This window comes from Manihot esculenta, chromosome 5, assembly GCF_001659605.2.
Source record: "Manihot esculenta cultivar AM560-2 chromosome 5, M.esculenta_v8, whole genome shotgun sequence".
NCBI lineage: Eukaryota > Viridiplantae > Streptophyta > Magnoliopsida > Malpighiales > Euphorbiaceae > Manihot > Manihot esculenta.
In genome coordinates, this window is record NC_035165.2 from 28,862,884 (window position 1) to 28,877,849 (window position 14,966).

Sequence of the window (14,966 nt, forward strand, 5' to 3'; positions counted from 1 at the left end):
TTATAAAACCCTATTTTCTGAATTTCAGATATCATAACTTATAATGTTGGTACATATCAAAAGAAAGATGCAAGGTAATTTTTGAAGTTCAAATTCTTAATTCTATTAATTCAGCTCATACGATTTTGATAATTTTTTAATTAAATATATATATTCAAATTTTTAATAAATAAAATCAAAATATATAATAAGAATTAATCTATAATAAATATATTTAAATAAATTTAAAAAATTTCATATTTTATTATTTGATTTTCGATTTTATTTAAAAAATAAATAAATTATAGTACGCGTAATTAAATAATGATTTAAAAAAAAAAAAAGAGCAGGACAAAAGGTGGCGAAGGAGCCGAAAGTCCAGATGAGTTTAGCGACCAGCTGACACAACACATACGTGGTCAAAAATTAATTTCTTTTTATCTTTTTTATTTTTTAAAAAAAAACTCTCGAAAAATCAATGATTTTCCATGAAAAACCATCTCCATTTTCCACCTCCAGTCTTATTTCCATACTCTTCTACTTCTGTTTTCTTCCTTCAATTCTCAGTCCATAAAAAATAAAAATTCAAAAACAGACAAAGACAATCACAACTGAAAAATCTAATCTTGAAGGAGAGAAACACAGTCTGTGACTGTTGTTGTAAGACAAGGTATGGCTATCCACGTGTTCTTTCTCCTGTTTTCTCTCTTCTTTTTTTAGCTTCTTACTAAATTTTCTTTCTTTCTTTCATGTATTATCTCCTCAATCAATTTCAACACAGATCTTTATTACCCTTTTCAATTCTGCTCCTCTTCTCGTTTCTGGATAATCTTGGTAAGTTTCTCTCCCTTTCCTCTCCTCGTTCTTCTTCCTTTTTCTTTTTCTAGTTTTCTTTCAAAGCTTAGATTTCGATTTCTATTGTGTGGGTTTTGTTCTTTCTGCTCATTTGGAAGCTGCTCTGCAGGATTTCTGGGAATTTTGAGTTCTTCTACGTTGACTTTGATATTATGTTTTTGTTTGGTTTTTCTTGGGATTCTTAAATGAAGCTAAGTTCACTGATTTTGTTGGATTTTGGTGATTTTCACATCATTTCTGCATCAAACATAGATTAGCAGGATTTTTTTTTTTTCTTAATCTTGCTTATATTGGAGCCTAGTTATGTTTTAATTTGATGAGGGATGGTGATTTATAAAGAGGAAAATGATTATTTAATAACTAAGAAAAAAAGAAAGGGAAGAAAAATCTCATCTTGGAATGAAGTGGGCTGCAATTTCAAGTTTATGATGTGGGTAATCTGTTATGATGAATATATTAAAGAGCAAATGCTAATTTGTCTGAAAGAGGAAAAGTTGCTAATATGGTATGTCTTATAATCAGATTCTGGTCTTATTTATTGCAATTTTTTCAAATCATAATTGTGTGTTTTAGATTCTAATTGTAATTGATTTTTCAAATGTGGAGACAAGACTGCATGTTGAATATGTTTCTTTCTGTCTAAGATTGAATCCTCGTACTGAGTGTTAATGTCTGAATTTTCATGGATTGGCCTCCTAGCCTTCCTTCTAATTTTGATCTGTAGAGATGGAGTTCAATAGGGAATTAAAACAAATGATTAACCTTGTATTTGCATAGTGTTGCTATGGCATTCTAATTCCTGCTGCTAAAATTCTTTGTGAGATTGTTCTTTCGCCTTTTTTCTAATTGATTTTGTTATGGATTCAGACAGGAGTGGACCTCTTGCTACATCTTTTTCTGATGGAGGATGGCTCAATAAACACAGTTACCAATGGAAAGGTAGAATCTGGAAGCAAGTTATCAGTTCCAGGACATTCTAGTTTGTCTTCTATCCAAGATGTTGTCAATAACCCGTTTCTGGGCCAAAATCAGCCTCTACCAGCAGAAAATTCAGTTCCAGTTCAACTTCTTCCAACAGACAAAATTGTGTCTACTTCAACAGCTGATATAATAGAGACGGACAATCCAGATATAGTCAAGGAAGGAGAAAATTTCTCTAATGGACAACATTACGGAGGGAAAACTGAATTGCATTTGCAAGAAAAAACTGAAACCCTGCAAAATTTCTCTGACATACATCAATCTCAAGGAAAAGACACTTATTTTCTTGACAGTTCCGGCATTCGTATTGACAACATGATACCTATTGCTTCTTCTCACGAGATTGGTTCACAATCCAATGAGCTTGATCTTCCCCACCTAAAAGTTAGAATGCAAACAGATGAACCTTCCTCTCCATATAAAAGGATGGCCTCTCAGATTCTCAGAACACCATTATCTCTCAATTCACCCGGAGTTAAGCTGGATGGCACAAGTGGAGGTATTATTGATACAAGAGCACCTTTTGAATCTGTTAAAGAAGCTGTTTCCAAGTTTGGAGGAATTGTAGATTGGAAAGCCCACAAAATCCAAACCGTTGAGGTACATACGAGCTGCTATTTTGAAAATGATCTGAGCTGCTATTTTTATCACTATCACTATCTCTGCTGCATTTATTCACATTATATCTTTTAGGCACTGTGTCACCAACTCACCAAGCGATTTTCGATGCTTTTGATTTGCTTCCATGCCTTTTATTCTTTTTTGTACAAAGCCAGAATTCTTAGGTGTGTTCAGTGATGTGTGTGCATATAGTTCTGATGGCGTTGATGGCTCTAGCAATATCAGTGGTACTATCCATTCATTATTTGTTTTGCAGAATTACCATTTATAGGTGCCATTTCGAGGAGGAATAAATAAGGGGGCAGGAAGTTTATACGTATCATTCATTGCATTCATTTTCATAAAGTTCGTAAACCCATGAAGTTTATACGTGTTATTAGTTGCATTTATTTTCATATTCTGTGCTGATAATAAGAACTCTGTCCATCTATGCAACTGCTAACTAATTTTGCAAACTGTGTAGAGGCGCAAGATTGTGGAACAAGAGCTGGGGAAGGTACAGAAAGAAATGCCCGAGTTGAAGAAACAGTCGGAGGATGCTGAACTGGAAAAAGCACAAGTTCTTAGGGAGCTGGAAAGCACTAAAAGACTTATTGAAGAGTTAAAGCTAAATCTGGAGAAGGCACAGACGGAAGAGCATCAGGCAAAACAAGATTCTGAGCTTGCCAAGCTGAGGGTAGAAGAACTGGAACAAGGGATTGCTGATGAGGCTAGTGTTGCAGCAAAGGCACAGCTTGAGGTTGCTAAAGCAAGGCATGCAGCTGCAGTTTCAGAACTCAAATCTGTTAATGATGAATTGGAAACTCTGAAAACCGAACTTGCTTCTTTAGTTGCTGAGAAATGTGAAGCTGTGAAGAAAGCTGAAGAGGCTGTTTCTGCATCCAAGGAAGTTGAGAAGACGGTTGAGGAACTTACTATTGAGCTGATTTCTACAAAGGAATCCTTAGAGTCAGCGCATGCTTCCCATTTGGAGGCAGAGGAACAGAGAATAGGAGCAGCCATGGCAAGAGAGCAAGATTCCCTCTATTGGGAGAAGGAATTGAAGCAGTCGGAAGAGGAGCTCCAGAAGCTTAACCAACAAATTCTTTCTGCAAAGGATCTCAAATCAAAACTAGACACTGCTTCAGCTTTGCTACATGACCTGAAAGCTGAATTAGCAGCTTATATGGAATGTAAAGTAAAGGAGGATTCTGATGAAGGAGACACAAAAGCTGGAGAAGAGGAACCAGAAAAGAAAACTCATACCAACATAAGGGTAGCAGTGGCTTCAGCAAAGAAGGAGCTTGAAGAAGTGAAGCTTAACATAGAGAAAGCAACTGAGGAAGTGAATTGCTTGAAGGTGGCTGCCACATCACTGCAATCCGAGCTTGAAAAAGAAAAGTCGTCACTTGCTATACTGAGGCAGAGAGAAGGAATGGCATCAGTTACAGTTGCTTCTCTTGAAGCTGAGCTGGATAATACTAGGTCAGAGATAGCTCTAGTTCAGATGAAGGAGAAAGAAGCAAAAGAGAAGATGGTAGAGTTGCCCAAGCAACTGCAGCAAGCAGCAACAGCAGCTGATGAGGCCAAGCAATTGGCTCAAATAGCTCGTGAAGATCTGCGCAAGGCAAAGGAAGAAGCAGAACAAGCAAAGGCTGCAGCAAGTACAATGGAGAGCAGATTACTTGCAGCTCAAAAAGAGATAGATGCTGCGAAGGCATCTGAAAAATTGGCTTTAGCAGCTATCAGAGCACTGCAAGAGAGTGAATCAGCTCAAAGCACCAAGGATGTAGATTCACCTGCTGGTGTAACACTTTCTCTAGAGGAGTACTATGAGTTGAGCAGACGGGCACATGAGGCAGAGCAACAGGCCAACAGAAGGGTGGAAGCTGCAATTTCTCAAATTGAGGTCGCTAAGGAGTCTGAGTTGAAGATTGCAGAGAAGTTGGAAGAAGCAAATAAAGAGATGGCTGCAAGGAAGGATGCACTAAAAGTTGCAATGACCAAGGCTGAGAGGGCCAAGGAAGGCAAATTGGGTGTAGAACAAGAGTTGAGGAAGTGGAGGGCTGAGCATGAGCAAAAACGAAAGACTGGTGAATCTGATCAAGGAGTCACGGGCCACGGTAAAAGCAAATCGACAACCTTCGAAGACAAGAAGGAATCTAAGCACTCTGACAAGATCCCAGATGCCTCAGACGAGAACGAGTCAAGCGTAAAATCACATGGGCATGGAACTAGCGCCGAAACCGAATCGTCCCCAGACGTAAATGTTCCAAAGAAGAAAAAGAAAACATATTTCCCACGGTTTTTAATGTTTTTAACAAGGAAAAAATCACACGCACACAAGACAGGGCAAGAATACAAATGAACAAAGAACAGAAGGCCTGCCTTAGTTGTGATATCATCTCTCTTTGCTGGGCATTCACCTTCACAATTTGACCATAAAATGAGGTTTTTTCTCTATGTAAATGTTGGTTATTAATTTGTGCATGATAAGTTGGTTGCATATTATAATTTTTTTTCCTCAGATGAGAAAAAGAAGGCTGGTTAGCTCTGGTGAAGGTTTTTTTTTGATATTATAGTCTGTGTTTGGCTGGGGAAGGACAGAATAAGGTGATTTTGTATTGTATAGTTTTGCAATATTCCCACATTGAGACATTTTGTAAAGGTGTGAAATTGGTTTAATTCAAAGATTTTGGTTTTCCAAGTGTTTGATATTAACATTTATAATTTTCCCCCATTATTGGATGCTGGGATCTCCTCATGATTATGCGTGCATGTTTAATATTTTAAACATTCTATTGGTAGAATTAAAACTTAAGGCCCACTGAAGAATGCAGGTATTGGATAAAAGAGAAGAAAATAAAGTAAATACGTTTATCATTTAGATGTTCCTACTTAATTTATTAATTTTCTTGAACTACTTAACGAGTCCGACCTTAGCTCAGTTGGTAGAGCGGAGGACTGTAGTGAGGAAAGCTGTAATCCTTAGGTCGCTGGTTCGAATCCGGCAGGTCGGATGTTTTTTACTCCTTTTTTTCCTTCCTAACCCCCTTTTTTTTATTTTTTTAAACCTTAACCAAGTCCTTCCCAAGAAAAATATTTTCTATATTTTTCAACTTTGGAGCCTTAAAATATTGGGAAGTGAAAAATATGTTTTTAGTTACGATGAAATTTAAGTTATTTTTTTAAAAAATAATTTATTAATATTATTATATATAATAATATTTTTTATTTTTTAAATTATAACCAAACAATAAAAACTAAATTATTATATTTTCTATAAAAAAATATTTTTCATTAAAAATATTTTTCAACCCATAATTTATTTCCTACAAATAAATAAAATTTAAATTTGAATGGCAATTGTATTTATTTTTTCCGTTCATATTCTCTTACAAGTATTTTTATTTCAATTTAGAATGATAAATTATCAATAAGGTTTTTTTTCTTAGTATAATTAGCTACTATTAAAGTTTAAAACTTTTAAATTTAAAGGTGAGAAATGCGTTGAATTTCATATCGAATAAAGATAATGTGTTAACTTTTAAAATAAGTCAGGCTTGATCCCATGTAAACTCCAATATCACTAAGTTAAAATTTATAGGCAGTATAATTCACTTAAAAAAAATGAAGGAAATAAAAAAAAATACTTCATTTAAATTTCACAATATTAACTTCCTTTACATAGCTAAGAAGCAGAGTTAGAGAGAGTTTGAATGATAGTTTTGTGCCATGGATTAGAGAGGTGCTCCAAAAGGTTATCAATGGGACCTGCATGAGTCACAGAAGCTTGAACAAAAATGCCCAGCATAGCTACCATTGCAAGCCTTCCTGCAAAACAAGGGTTTTATTAAAAGAAGGATGAAATAACAAAGAAACCAATAAGTTGGAGGACTTAAACAAAACATACCATTCTTTATCTCTTTAAGCTTCAAGTCATGAGCACTTTTAATGTCTTTAGCCAGGCCAAGAGGGTTCAAAAGAGGACCTCCAGGGTAGCTGTTCATGGCGTGGCACCACAAATTATTATTAGAGCTCAGACTTCAAATCAATCTCAAATTCTCAATTCAATCTAAAGACATAGATTATAAAGAAAAATTTATTAATTAGATCATGTGATGTGAGAAACTCACTATTTAGTCTATTAAAATTATATTAAAATATTCTTAGAGTATTAAAAAAATATAAATTAGTTTTTTCGTTAGTTTTAATAGTTAAATATTTTACTATTTAATTTTATAATATGAAAAAACTAATTAATTAGTTTTTCAATTTTATAAAAATATCCGCTAATTATTCTTTTTCATATTGAATGCATTTTAGACTTTTTAATAATATTTGAACCATTAAGTAATAAATTTTTTACCCGGGTTCCAAGCCTTCTAGTGCAGCTTCCATTCCAAAGAAGGATCCCTCTTTGGCCTGAGATCCAGGGCTAACAAAATCCATATACCTTCTTGTCTCAGCATATCTGCACCAACAAATAAGAAGAAAGAGTTTGTAATTGAAGATTTCAAACTGGATCATCATAGATCTTCGATGGAAAACCAATTTTACCCCATCCAGAGTAGTTGAATGACGAGCAAAGTTCTTGTGCTTGCAAATTCGTATTTCACTGCACCTGCTTCATACCACACAGGCAATTTGCTTATCCCTGTTATGCGAAGCAGCTGCAACACAAGCCTAAATTGTCACTTACTTCTTGTTTGACATCATTCATTTTGTAAGAAAAAAATTTAAATGAATTTTTAAAAAGGCATGCAAGATTTCTATTTCCTCTAAAATGAAAGCTTTCGAGTTAAACAGAATTGAATTTTTTCGTTTTAAATAAGATAATTGTTAAAAAACAAATCAATTAAATTGAATTTTTGTAAAATCTTTGATTCCAAACGGAGGATTACAAAAGTAAGGTGTGGAAGTAAGACGAGATTAACTAGAGTACTTGACATTTAAAAAAGCTGCAAAATTGGAACACCAAATGAACAAATGAGGAACTAACATCGGTGAAAAGAATTCCGGCAACTCCAAGCATTGCAAAACGAGCATGAACCAGCTCTGCCTGCACGTACCACTTCAAGCTTTCTGGATCCTCTCCAAGTCCAAGTGGGTCAAATCCATAATCTCCAGCCAAACTTATAATTACAAAAAATCATAGAAAGAAGACAGTTAAGTAAAACAAAATGGGAAAGAAAAAGAAATAAACTTTGCTGCTATGCTTATCTAAAACTACATGAAGGGCATTGTGACTCACGTTCCATCAAGATAAGGAGGAGGATCGAGCCCAGGAAGCCAAGTGGGTCGCTGTTGGGCACGAACCACAGTTCGTGTAAAACATCTATTTCTTCCTATTTCAGAAGTCCAACACGTATTCTTTAAGCCTAATGACGATTTGCACAGGCTCTTGGATGTGAAGCACAAAGAAGATGAAGAACATGGCTGAGCAAGCAATGCTCTCCCCATCACAAGGGCCATTTTTTTTTTCTCAATCTATCAACTACTACTAAGTGAAGGCCTATACAGAAACCACGTATGCAACTACCATCCAAAGTGAAAGCTTATCATTATATTGAATAGAAACATGATAAGATGGCCCCACCAGAACCCTACCCAACTAGCTCTGAGGTGAATTTACTAAATTTTTTAAGGCCATACAAATGTTAACATTCTGAAGTCATCAAGTAAGTAGAACGAGGAAGATACAACTAAATTGCACGTCAATCTTCATCTTCAGATGATCAAAGCTTATCTTAGTGATAGGTGGTTGTCGAAACCGTCAAAAATAACCTATTATCAATCACAAATAAATTTGTAAATAGTGGCAATAGGGTCGAACCACAGGAAATTGACACCAAGTATCTTCCTAATAATGACTAAGGCAAGTAATAACAAGTAAGTAAAAGAGGAGGGTTTGTTTTGATGAGTTAAAATCTAAAAGCAAAAGAGAACAATAATTTAATTGAAAAGGAATTTCAATGAGAAAGAGATTCTAGCTGAAGTGTGAGTCTGATTCAGTTTGTTCAGAATTGATCATTGATTATTAAAGGACGCTTCTCACAATCCAAATTCCTCCTTAGTTCTAGTTTGATTAGGAAACGTTCGCTAATCAAACACTGATCAACAAGTTGCCAAGGAACGTCCTTGGGGCATTTAGCATCGAACAACCGTTGATCGCATTAAGACTTAGAGAAACCCAATTCTATCCTTGCCAACCGCGTGGTCAAGGCTAGATTATGCAATTGATTATATTTATGTTCAAACAATTTAAGTAATTATGGACCTAAATCATTCAAACAATTTATCACTTAAGCAATTTAAAAGCAATGGGTCCTTATTGATTCTAAAAGCAAAGTAATAATTATGGAAAAGATCAGATTGCATAAATATTGAAATAAACAAGAGTTCAACAATGGAGTATTAAACCTCCCAATTCATCACAAATCTGAATATTCTCAACTTCAACTAGAAAAGATGAAAATTAGCCACACATGGTAGACTAAATACACAAAAGATGAAAAAGAAAAGAAAAGGGAAGAGCTGCAGAGTTTCTGGCGAGAGGAAGAGGAGGCTCAATAGCTAATCAGAAGATGCCTTTGCTGGTTTTGAGGCTCTCTTTTTATAGCTGCAGAATTTCATCCATCTAGGGTTTCAAAATCCCTTTTTGATTTGGTGTTTGACTCCTCTTATGATGTTGAATTTAATTGCAATTGGAACTCCTTGGATGAGTAGCTCTTTCGTGGCTCTTGGTTTTATGTTGGTAGTGATTGGGTTGGATTTGGACTTCTGAAAATTCGGATTTCTGTTTTCTGCCCAATTTCCCGCTCTTCTGTCAGTTTCTGCTGTCAAAGTGATTTGCCTGGTGATTTGAGTGTTTTGGGCAAATCACTGACCCAATCACTTTTCTGTGAGTCAGTCCTCTCTGCCTCTGCGAGTGATTTGCCCAGTTTCTTCGAGTGTCGTGGGCAAATCACTGCCCATATCACTTTTGCCTGTTGTCTCCAGTTTTCTGCTTCAGCTTGATCTGGGCAGATCACTGGGCAAATCACTGACCCAATCACTTTTCTGTCAATTTTATGCACTTTTTCTCCAATTTTCCAAATTCTTCCTTTTCTGTAAAAACAAGATAAAAACCATAAATTAACCAAAAAAATGTGTAAATAAACAATAATAATTATGATAAAAATGTGGCTAAATTGTGCTTGATCACTTAGTTAACTATATCTGGATTTATATGATCATTTCAGAAGGATAGACATCTTTACATGTAATATATATATTAACAAAACTTCCCTAAACGATGGATCTTCATGTTAAGTTAACAGGAGCATCTTTTGTAAGTTCTATTTCTATATATAAATGCTACTCTATCCAGCACCTGCTGACTAAAACAGCCTTTCACTTTCCCAAAAACTCTCTGCAGAAGCAACTACATATCAAAATAACAAGTGAATTGAAGTTTCTGCTACATCATTATAAGAATACAATGTTCACTTAAACAAAGAGAAACAAACTAATATAAAGAGCATGAACATTTTACTATACCCATAAAATCACTGTTTATTCAGCATTAAAGCAACAAAGTTGACACAAGTTTAAGTGTTCATAAAAATACAATAAAGGAAAAAACTCAACGCTAAATAACTTTGGCAATAATAGCTTTCAAATTCGTAGGCATGATAAGAGACATAAACACATACATTGCACCACCAGCAACAGGAATCTAGACAGCAAATATTGAACTTACCCATGAAAAGTGGGCATTACAGGACTTATTAGTAACCTCAGCTAAATATGAATCAAAAGGAATCAGCTTCAACAATCGGGGTGCTCCAAGCCTATTCCCCATACAACCACTGATACCTGTCTTTGTCTTACCATCCTTGTCAGCAAACAAAGTGCAGATAAGGATCAAATAAGTATCAGCGGTACCCAATATCCACTTCCCGTCAAAGGTAAAATCAACATGAGTAATAGGTGATCCAATTCCAAGGCCAGCAACGAATTGCTCGAATACAAGCGAATCTTCCCATCAAGAGACCCAACCACAATCGAACAATCACCAGTGCTTGAAAAGACTGAAAACTTGTTCCTCTTGAGAACTGGTGCCCTTGTGTCCAATTCAGGACAGAGGCACCACATTTGCCAAATTCTGAACAATCCCATTCCGGTCACGCATATCCCATCTACAAAGCCTATTGTCATCCACGCCCAAAAAATTATGTGGATCCTGATGGATCCAACAGTGCTCCCTTGCTCTCATTTACAATATCATTCATAGAAATTTCAGTTCCATCCTTCTTAAATCTCCACTGGGTAACAATCCGCCCAGTTTCAATGTCGAGCTGATGCAATCCTGTAGAGTGCGGCTTCCCTTGCATTCCTATTATCACCACCACCAAAATTCACATAAACACCCTTCCCATGAATCCCATGGCTAAAATTCTTAACCACCTGAATGCCTGAATCACCTACTAAGAAACTATTATCTAATGCACCCAATGCCAAGCTCTGTATCCCTCCATTTCCTGCCTCCTCAAATTCCTCGCTCAAATCTTGGTTAGCCCTAACTGGAGTTGCTGATTCAGGACTTTTCAAGAAACTATCTTCTGCGTCCTCCCATATAGATTCATCAGCCTTCTCAGGGTTAGCCCATCCAATAAATCCTTCCCACAAACTTCAATCTTATTGGCTTCATTGTGCTCATACCCATAAGCATTTTTGAACAAACAATAATTTTACTCGATAACAAAAACACCATAATCCTCGTCCTTAAATAACTTCAAGGCCCAGACACCTTCAGCAACAAAAATCAGCACGGCGTTGGTCCTTAAAAGTCTTCAATTGTTCAGCAGTAACTTTAACCCTGACTTTGTTACTAAACTTCAATACCCACAAACCTTCTCCTTCAGATTCTGATTCTGATTCTGATTCGTTGGCTTGACTGTGGCTGCCCAATTTGGAAGTCTTGATAAAGGAATAAGAAGTAAGCTTCTCCGAGGCGACCCATTTGGCTTTGAGGTTGGGGTGTTGCCGCCAATGTGGAGATAAAGGTTGACATCACATTGGAGTTCTCACATTGTTGGGTTATTGGAGATGGATATTGAAGCCTTGAGCTTGGCATCAACATCGTAGAGAGACGAAGGGGTTTTGGTTCTGTATCCAGAGGAGGAATTCTCCGGCGTGTCGTAACTTTCTTCGTCGGTTTCTTCTTCGTGCTCCGTGTCGGAATCCAGTAGTTTGGCTTTTTGAGAGGCTCCCATTTTTCTTGCCTTTATTTCTTATTATGGAATGAAGTGAGTGAGTTCAGAGAAGAAGAGAGACAACATCGGGTCAGGCTCTGAGATTTGGGGTTAGAGGAGCAGAGGAATCGCCAAATTGGCGATGTAACCAGCGCCAACTTCAAATTTTAAACTAATATGGAAATTGGTTAAATCAAACTAAAACCGAAACCAAAAAAATTGATTCCGATTTTTAAATAAAACCAGAACCGAACATCAAATCCTGAACAGCAAACACCAAACTTAATGCAAAAGCAAAAATTAAATAGCATGAGGACCACATTGCGGAGATGTAGCCTAGCCCACACCTCTACATGAAAGCAACCCATCCCTCGCTAGCTTGATCTTTGATGTATTCAAGACTAGAGTTCGCCAGTTTAGTTTAATAATCAACCTATGCAAATGCTGCGGGCGTGGCCGCAAAACATTCCTTTTACTTAGGCTTTGAGAAGGATCCATCCCATATCATCTTCCTTACCGATACGTATTGGTCAGTCGCGTGATCAATCACTATCTTAATTTTTTTTTTTTTGAAATGGCAATCACTATCTTAATTTTAAAATTTTTAAAGGAACTTATTTATATAATTATAATTTTATCACGCGTTTGATATATATTGATAAAATAAAATTAATGGTTAATAGTCTATTTTTTATAAAGTAATAATTAATTTTTAAAAAATAATTTATTTCATGATATTTAATTTAATATGAAAATAAAATTAATTATTAACTAATAACTTTTTTTTCAAATTTGATATAATAAAATAAGAAATAAAAGAAAAGTTAAGAGGTTAGAAATAAAAAAAAATTAAAAAATTAAAATTTAAACAACTTGAATAAACACGTTTTTATATAACAACACGGTGAATAAGCATGTTTTCATACACAAGTTTGTAATATCTATCAGATTTAAGGCCAAAAAAGTACGTTTTCAGACAAAAACGCGCTTGTTCGAGCCTCATTCCACGGGACAAACACACTGTTTTATTAATGTTTTTAATTAAGTATTTTTAATACGTTTTGAGAATTTAAATGGTCCATTCTCTTTGTTACTTTATTTTACATCTTTTTCTTGAATTCTATTTTTCTCATTTATTTCACTATGAATTAATAATAATAAATTATTATTCAATTTTCATAAAATAATAAACACAAAGTATTTTATTGAAATTGTTTTTGCCTGCAATCAACAAAATCTACTTATCATTAACAAAAATTTGGTGTTATTTCAATTTTTTTTATTAAGTCATCGTAATTTGTATTTAATTAATAAGATTAATATAAATTCAGGATTTTAATAAGGTAAAATTTTAGTTAAATGTCCGAACAATACGACAATCCAACCATGGATGTCAAATCGTAGTCAAGGCAATATTACACCACAAGTTTATTGATTGTCTAAAATATACCAATCAATAAAGAGAATCGTGCAGCTTTATAACTCAAGATCGTTCTCGGCTACAGAATTGCCTCCAATCGAGTTCCTTATTACACTTAAAAAGCACTAATCAACAACAGATATTGGCCAAAAGCTAGTAATGATTTCTACTATCCCAATGCAAATGCTAATTTCAAATTCAAAGTAAACTGCCATTCCAATAAAATGGAGACCTATAACATATAGCTCACAGCTTTGATGGCTTTGGGAAGATGTCAGGAGTGAATTTTTGAGCTGCACTCAGACTGCCCTTGATCTTCAAAGCACCTCTGTATTCATAAAACAATAGAAATCAGCATTAGAAAAAAAAAAAAAAGTAACAAATGGAACAAACAAGAACAGTTGAGCACAGCCATAGATAACACCTCATGAAAGCAATCTGAGGATTCATTTTTCCCTCAGAAAGCTTGACAAAATCTTCATCCTTAATGGAAAAAGTGGCATCGGGCTTGCCTCCTTCGTATGGGCCTAAGATAAGAAGCTTGAATGTTCAATTGCAAGATAAAGCGAAAAGTTTACCATCTAACATAATCTTTACACTGTTCTCACTAAAACACCAGCAATAAAGCAAAACAATGACCCAAAGCAGCTTTAGTTTTACAATAAAAATCCCATAATCAAGTACATCCTAGTTAGCCCTTTGTTGCAAACAAATCTAGCATTTATCAATTTATCATACACCAATAAGCTACGATATTTCATACTTGGTAATAATCATTCATTTGATCAATTCTCCAGTCTATTTCATTAGAAATTGAAGCAACAAAAAGGCAACAATGTTACAACAGACTTGAGTCTAATCTTTGAATTTTTTTTGAAAAAGAAAAGGATTTTTGAGATGTTTTGGGACAAGATGGCAAACTATATAATAAATATCAGTCTTTAAGCTAAAGACTAGGACAGTAAATTTTGCCTAACCATGTTCAATTGGCGATCATGTTCCCGGAATTATGCGAAACCCGGAAAATAAAACAATAGAAGGATATAAAATCACAAAACAAGGTATATAAATTTCTACACGAAATAAAAAATCCAAACCTTTAGTAACCTTTCCTTTCTTGAGATTAACGGTATATGATACCTCATCTATCCCAATTTTCTGCAGTCGATTGACAAAAAATGAGAGGGAGAAAAAAAAAAGCTTAAACATAACGAAAACTAAGAAATGGGAGAGCAGATTACCTTGGGAGCGATATTGAACTGATAGATGAGATTGATCCTCTTTTGAAGTTCATTACCCTCGTCGGTCTCGAGGAATCGGCCCATGAGATCAAAAATGGAATCAGACTTGAGGTCCGCAGCCATATTGAGAATTAGATTTTGCAAATTCTAGGGTTTACAGGGAAGATTGGAGCAATTGAAATTGAAAGAGGTACAGGTGGGGATTTTAAAGAAGAGAGTCAAAGTTGGAGAAGAGATCGCGGTGAAGAAATTAATTGCCGACTGGTAGATTAGGTGATGGGCTGTGCACGCAATCCAATGTTTTCCCTCTTTTTTATGATTTTTTATTATACTATAATTTATCTTCGAACAGAGTTTTGCCGTTTCGCATTTACGCCCTTACCGTATTAGGGTTTGTAGTTCGCGGTTCGCTTTCATTGCAGGCTTTTATTACGGCAAATAGAAATAGTTACATGGATGTGGTTTACTATGAATTTAACAATCAACCTCATTTGTTTTTTTTATGGAGGTATCTTAGTTAATGGTGTACTAAATTCAAATAAGCATTTTTTTTATCTGATGCTCGATATCCAAATATGGATTTGAGTTAAAAGGTTTTTTTTTTATTGATTTTTTTTCTTATATATTCATCTTCTTTTATTTTTTTTTCAA

At 35.1% G+C, this 14,966-nt stretch overlaps 3 protein-coding genes, 1 non-coding gene and 1 pseudogene across 4 annotated transcripts; 2 read left to right on the forward strand and 3 right to left on the reverse strand.

Annotated features, from left to right (window-relative positions):
* Positions 1-477: 477 nt before the first annotated feature.
* LOC110615157 (protein WEAK CHLOROPLAST MOVEMENT UNDER BLUE LIGHT 1) lies at positions 478-5,122 on the forward strand. The gene is made up of 4 exons (XM_021756880.2): positions 478-649; positions 761-813; positions 1,702-2,415; positions 2,900-5,122. Exons 3-4 carry the CDS (start codon positions 1,735-1,737, stop codon positions 4,781-4,783), a joined length of 2,565 nt encoding a protein of 854 aa, XP_021612572.1. The 5' UTR covers positions 478-649; positions 761-813; positions 1,702-1,734; the 3' UTR covers positions 4,784-5,122.
* Positions 5,123-5,348: 226 nt separating this feature from the next.
* Positions 5,349-5,435, forward strand: TRNAY-GUA. The gene is given in 2 exon segments: positions 5,349-5,385; positions 5,400-5,435. It is a non-coding gene; the product is annotated as a tRNA-Tyr (tRNA).
* A 611-nt stretch (positions 5,436-6,046) lies between these two features.
* On the reverse strand, positions 6,047-7,970 carry LOC110614969 (photosystem I chlorophyll a/b-binding protein 5, chloroplastic). Its single transcript, XM_021756663.2, has 6 exons — positions 7,670-7,970; positions 7,418-7,550; positions 6,976-7,088; positions 6,785-6,889; positions 6,329-6,417; positions 6,047-6,249 (listed from the first exon to the last, which is right to left on the reverse strand). The coding sequence occupies exons 1-6, from the start codon at positions 7,888-7,890 to the stop codon at positions 6,107-6,109; spliced, it is 804 nt and encodes a 267-aa protein (XP_021612355.1). The 5' UTR covers positions 7,891-7,970; the 3' UTR covers positions 6,047-6,106.
* Positions 7,971-9,466: 1,496 nt separating this feature from the next.
* LOC110615170 lies at positions 9,467-12,276 on the reverse strand (annotated as a pseudogene).
* Positions 12,277-13,111: 835 nt separating this feature from the next.
* On the reverse strand, positions 13,112-14,740 carry LOC110614515 (sterol carrier protein 2). The gene is made up of 4 exons (XM_021756067.2): positions 14,316-14,740; positions 14,172-14,232; positions 13,499-13,601; positions 13,112-13,402 (listed from the first exon to the last, which is right to left on the reverse strand). Exons 1-4 carry the CDS (start codon positions 14,436-14,438, stop codon positions 13,321-13,323), a joined length of 369 nt encoding a protein of 122 aa, XP_021611759.1. The 5' UTR covers positions 14,439-14,740; the 3' UTR covers positions 13,112-13,320.
* Between the last annotated feature and the right edge of the window lie 226 nt (positions 14,741-14,966).

Bases quoted from the DNA above. Each gene is read 5' to 3' on its own strand.
- LOC110615157 (XM_021756880.2), top strand. From the start codon at position 1,735: ATGGAGGATGGCTCAATAAACACAGTTACCAATGGAAAGGTAGAATCT. The intron at 2,416-2,899 runs GTACATACGAGC...CAAACTGTGTAG, and splicing joins ACAAAATCCAAACCGTTGAG to AGGCGCAAGATTGTGGAACA.
- LOC110614969 (XM_021756663.2), bottom strand. From the start codon at position 7,890: ATGGCCCTTGTGATGGGGAGAGCATTGCTTGCTCAGCCATGTTCTTCA. The intron at 7,089-7,417 runs GTTAGTTCCTCA...CTTGTGTTGCAG, and splicing joins CCGGAATTCTTTTCACCGAT to CTGCTTCGCATAACAGGGAT. The intron at 6,418-6,784 runs GTAAAAAATTTA...CGCCATGAACAG, and splicing joins CTAGAAGGCTTGGAACCCGG to CTACCCTGGAGGTCCTCTTT.
- LOC110614515 (XM_021756067.2), bottom strand. From the start codon at position 14,438: ATGGCTGCGGACCTCAAGTCTGATTCCATTTTTGATCTCATGGGCCGA. The intron at 13,602-14,171 runs GTTTGGATTTTT...TTCTTATCTTAG, and splicing joins GAAAGGAAAGGTTACTAAAG to GCCCATACGAAGGAGGCAAG. The intron at 13,403-13,498 runs GTGTTATCTATG...TTATGAATACAG, and splicing joins CCTCAGATTGCTTTCATGAG to AGGTGCTTTGAAGATCAAGG.